The 1,481-nt window shown below is 61.7% G+C and overlaps 1 protein-coding gene across 1 annotated transcript in view; it reads left to right on the top strand.

Moving 5' to 3' along the window:
• LOC119590943 (loricrin-like) overlaps positions 1-1,455 on the top strand; it is a 2,254-nt gene extending 799 nt beyond the window's left edge. Inside the window, exon 2 of the mRNA XM_037939682.1 lies at positions 14-1,455. Within this exon, the coding sequence (XP_037795610.1) occupies positions 14-1,294 (1,281 nt within the window). The 3' untranslated portion in view covers positions 1,295-1,455. The remainder of the gene's footprint in view (positions 1-13) is intronic.
• Positions 1,456-1,481: the final 26 nt, after the last annotated feature.

The raw sequence follows: 1,481 nt of genomic DNA on the forward strand, positions 1-1,481 counted from the left end.
TCTCATTTTCCAGGCAGCATATCTACTGACGGTTCTCTTCCTCGGCTCCACCTGGGCCGAGGTGCTCCCTCGCAGTGAGTACATCCCCCCCTCCGCGTCAGGAGGGTTTTCTGGAACAAACTTTCCGAGTTCCTTCGGTGGTCCTTCCGCGGAACGCACTCACAGCCTCCCTGGCCGCCGTGGAGGCTCCTTAGCCGGCTTAGCCTTCCACGGAGGGTCTTCGTCGGGTTTCGGAAGCAGTTCAGGCGGTTTCTTCGGCTCTGCGGGCGATTCCCTCGGTTCCGGCGGAACCTCTTACAGAGAGGGCTCTTCTGGGTCGGGTAGCTCCTTCGGCGGCGCCTCTTCGGCCTTCCCCTCCGGCTCCCCGGGCTTCTCCTCCGGGGGTCCCAAGGGCTCTAGCGGCGGCGTCCCAAGAGATTCACTGGGCTTCGCGTCCAGTAGGTTCGGGGCCTCCTCGGGCCTCTCCTTCGGCGCGCAGGGAGCCTCGGCAGGGTCCTATAGTGGTGGAGCCTCTGGTTTCGAAGGAAATTCTCGTGGGAGCTCGGGTTCCTCGGGAGGCTTTTCCAACGTGCAGAAATTTACTCAAGTCGGAGGGTCCGTGCAGAGCCCGAGGCCTGGGGGCTCGACCGGAGGATTCTTCGGCGCTCCAAATGGCCTCCAGGGATCGACCATCGGGCTTGCAGGAAACCGTCACGCCTCGGCCTCGTCTGCCGCAGGGGCTTCTCCGAGCGGCTTCAGTGGAGGATCCTCGCCAGCGGGTAGACCAAGCGAACTGTACAGTCGTCCCGCAGGTGGCAGCCACGGACCCTTCGGAAGTAATCAGGAGTCCTTTACCGGGGGACAAGGGTCGTTCGGAAGTAACCAGGTAACCTCCGTAGGACACCAAGGATCCTTTGGTGGGAACCAGGAATTTCCTGGCGCTAATCACGGTTCCTTTGGTGGGGGTCAGGAAGCCTACGGGGGGAGTCAGGGATCCTTCAGTGGTAATCGCGGCTCCATCAGCGGCAGCCACGCCTCGCCTGGCGGCAACCAAGGGGTCCTCGACGCCAACCAAGGAGCCATCCATGGGTCCTCAGGATCCTCCCAGGCGGGCTCCCAGCGCCGCTACAGAGGAGGAGGCTCTTCGCAGGGAGGGTTACTCGGAGGCGGCTCTGGAGGCCTCGGCGGAAAGGGGAGTCCTTCAGGAAGGGCCTCCAGCACTCCTCTCGGAGGACTGCCCTCGCGCCTAGACGCCGGCTCCCGCGGGGGTCACCGTGGCTTTGCCAGGAGCTCCAGGGGCGGCTACGGCAAGTGAGGGAGGTGAGGCCGCGCGCGAACCGACGCTCCGCCTGCTCGCAGCAGTGCCCGGGACGGCACTTCACTCCGCCAATAAATTTGCAAAGGAAGAAACTTTTATTTTCACAGTGTGTCCATCGTTAAGTTTGGATTCGTTAGTTTTGCAAGTTATTTTACGTAATAAGGAGAATCAAAAAATAATTTAG

This window comes from Penaeus monodon, chromosome 28, assembly GCF_015228065.2.
Source record: "Penaeus monodon isolate SGIC_2016 chromosome 28, NSTDA_Pmon_1, whole genome shotgun sequence".
In the NCBI taxonomy this organism is placed as follows: Eukaryota; Metazoa; Arthropoda; class Malacostraca; order Decapoda; family Penaeidae; genus Penaeus; species Penaeus monodon.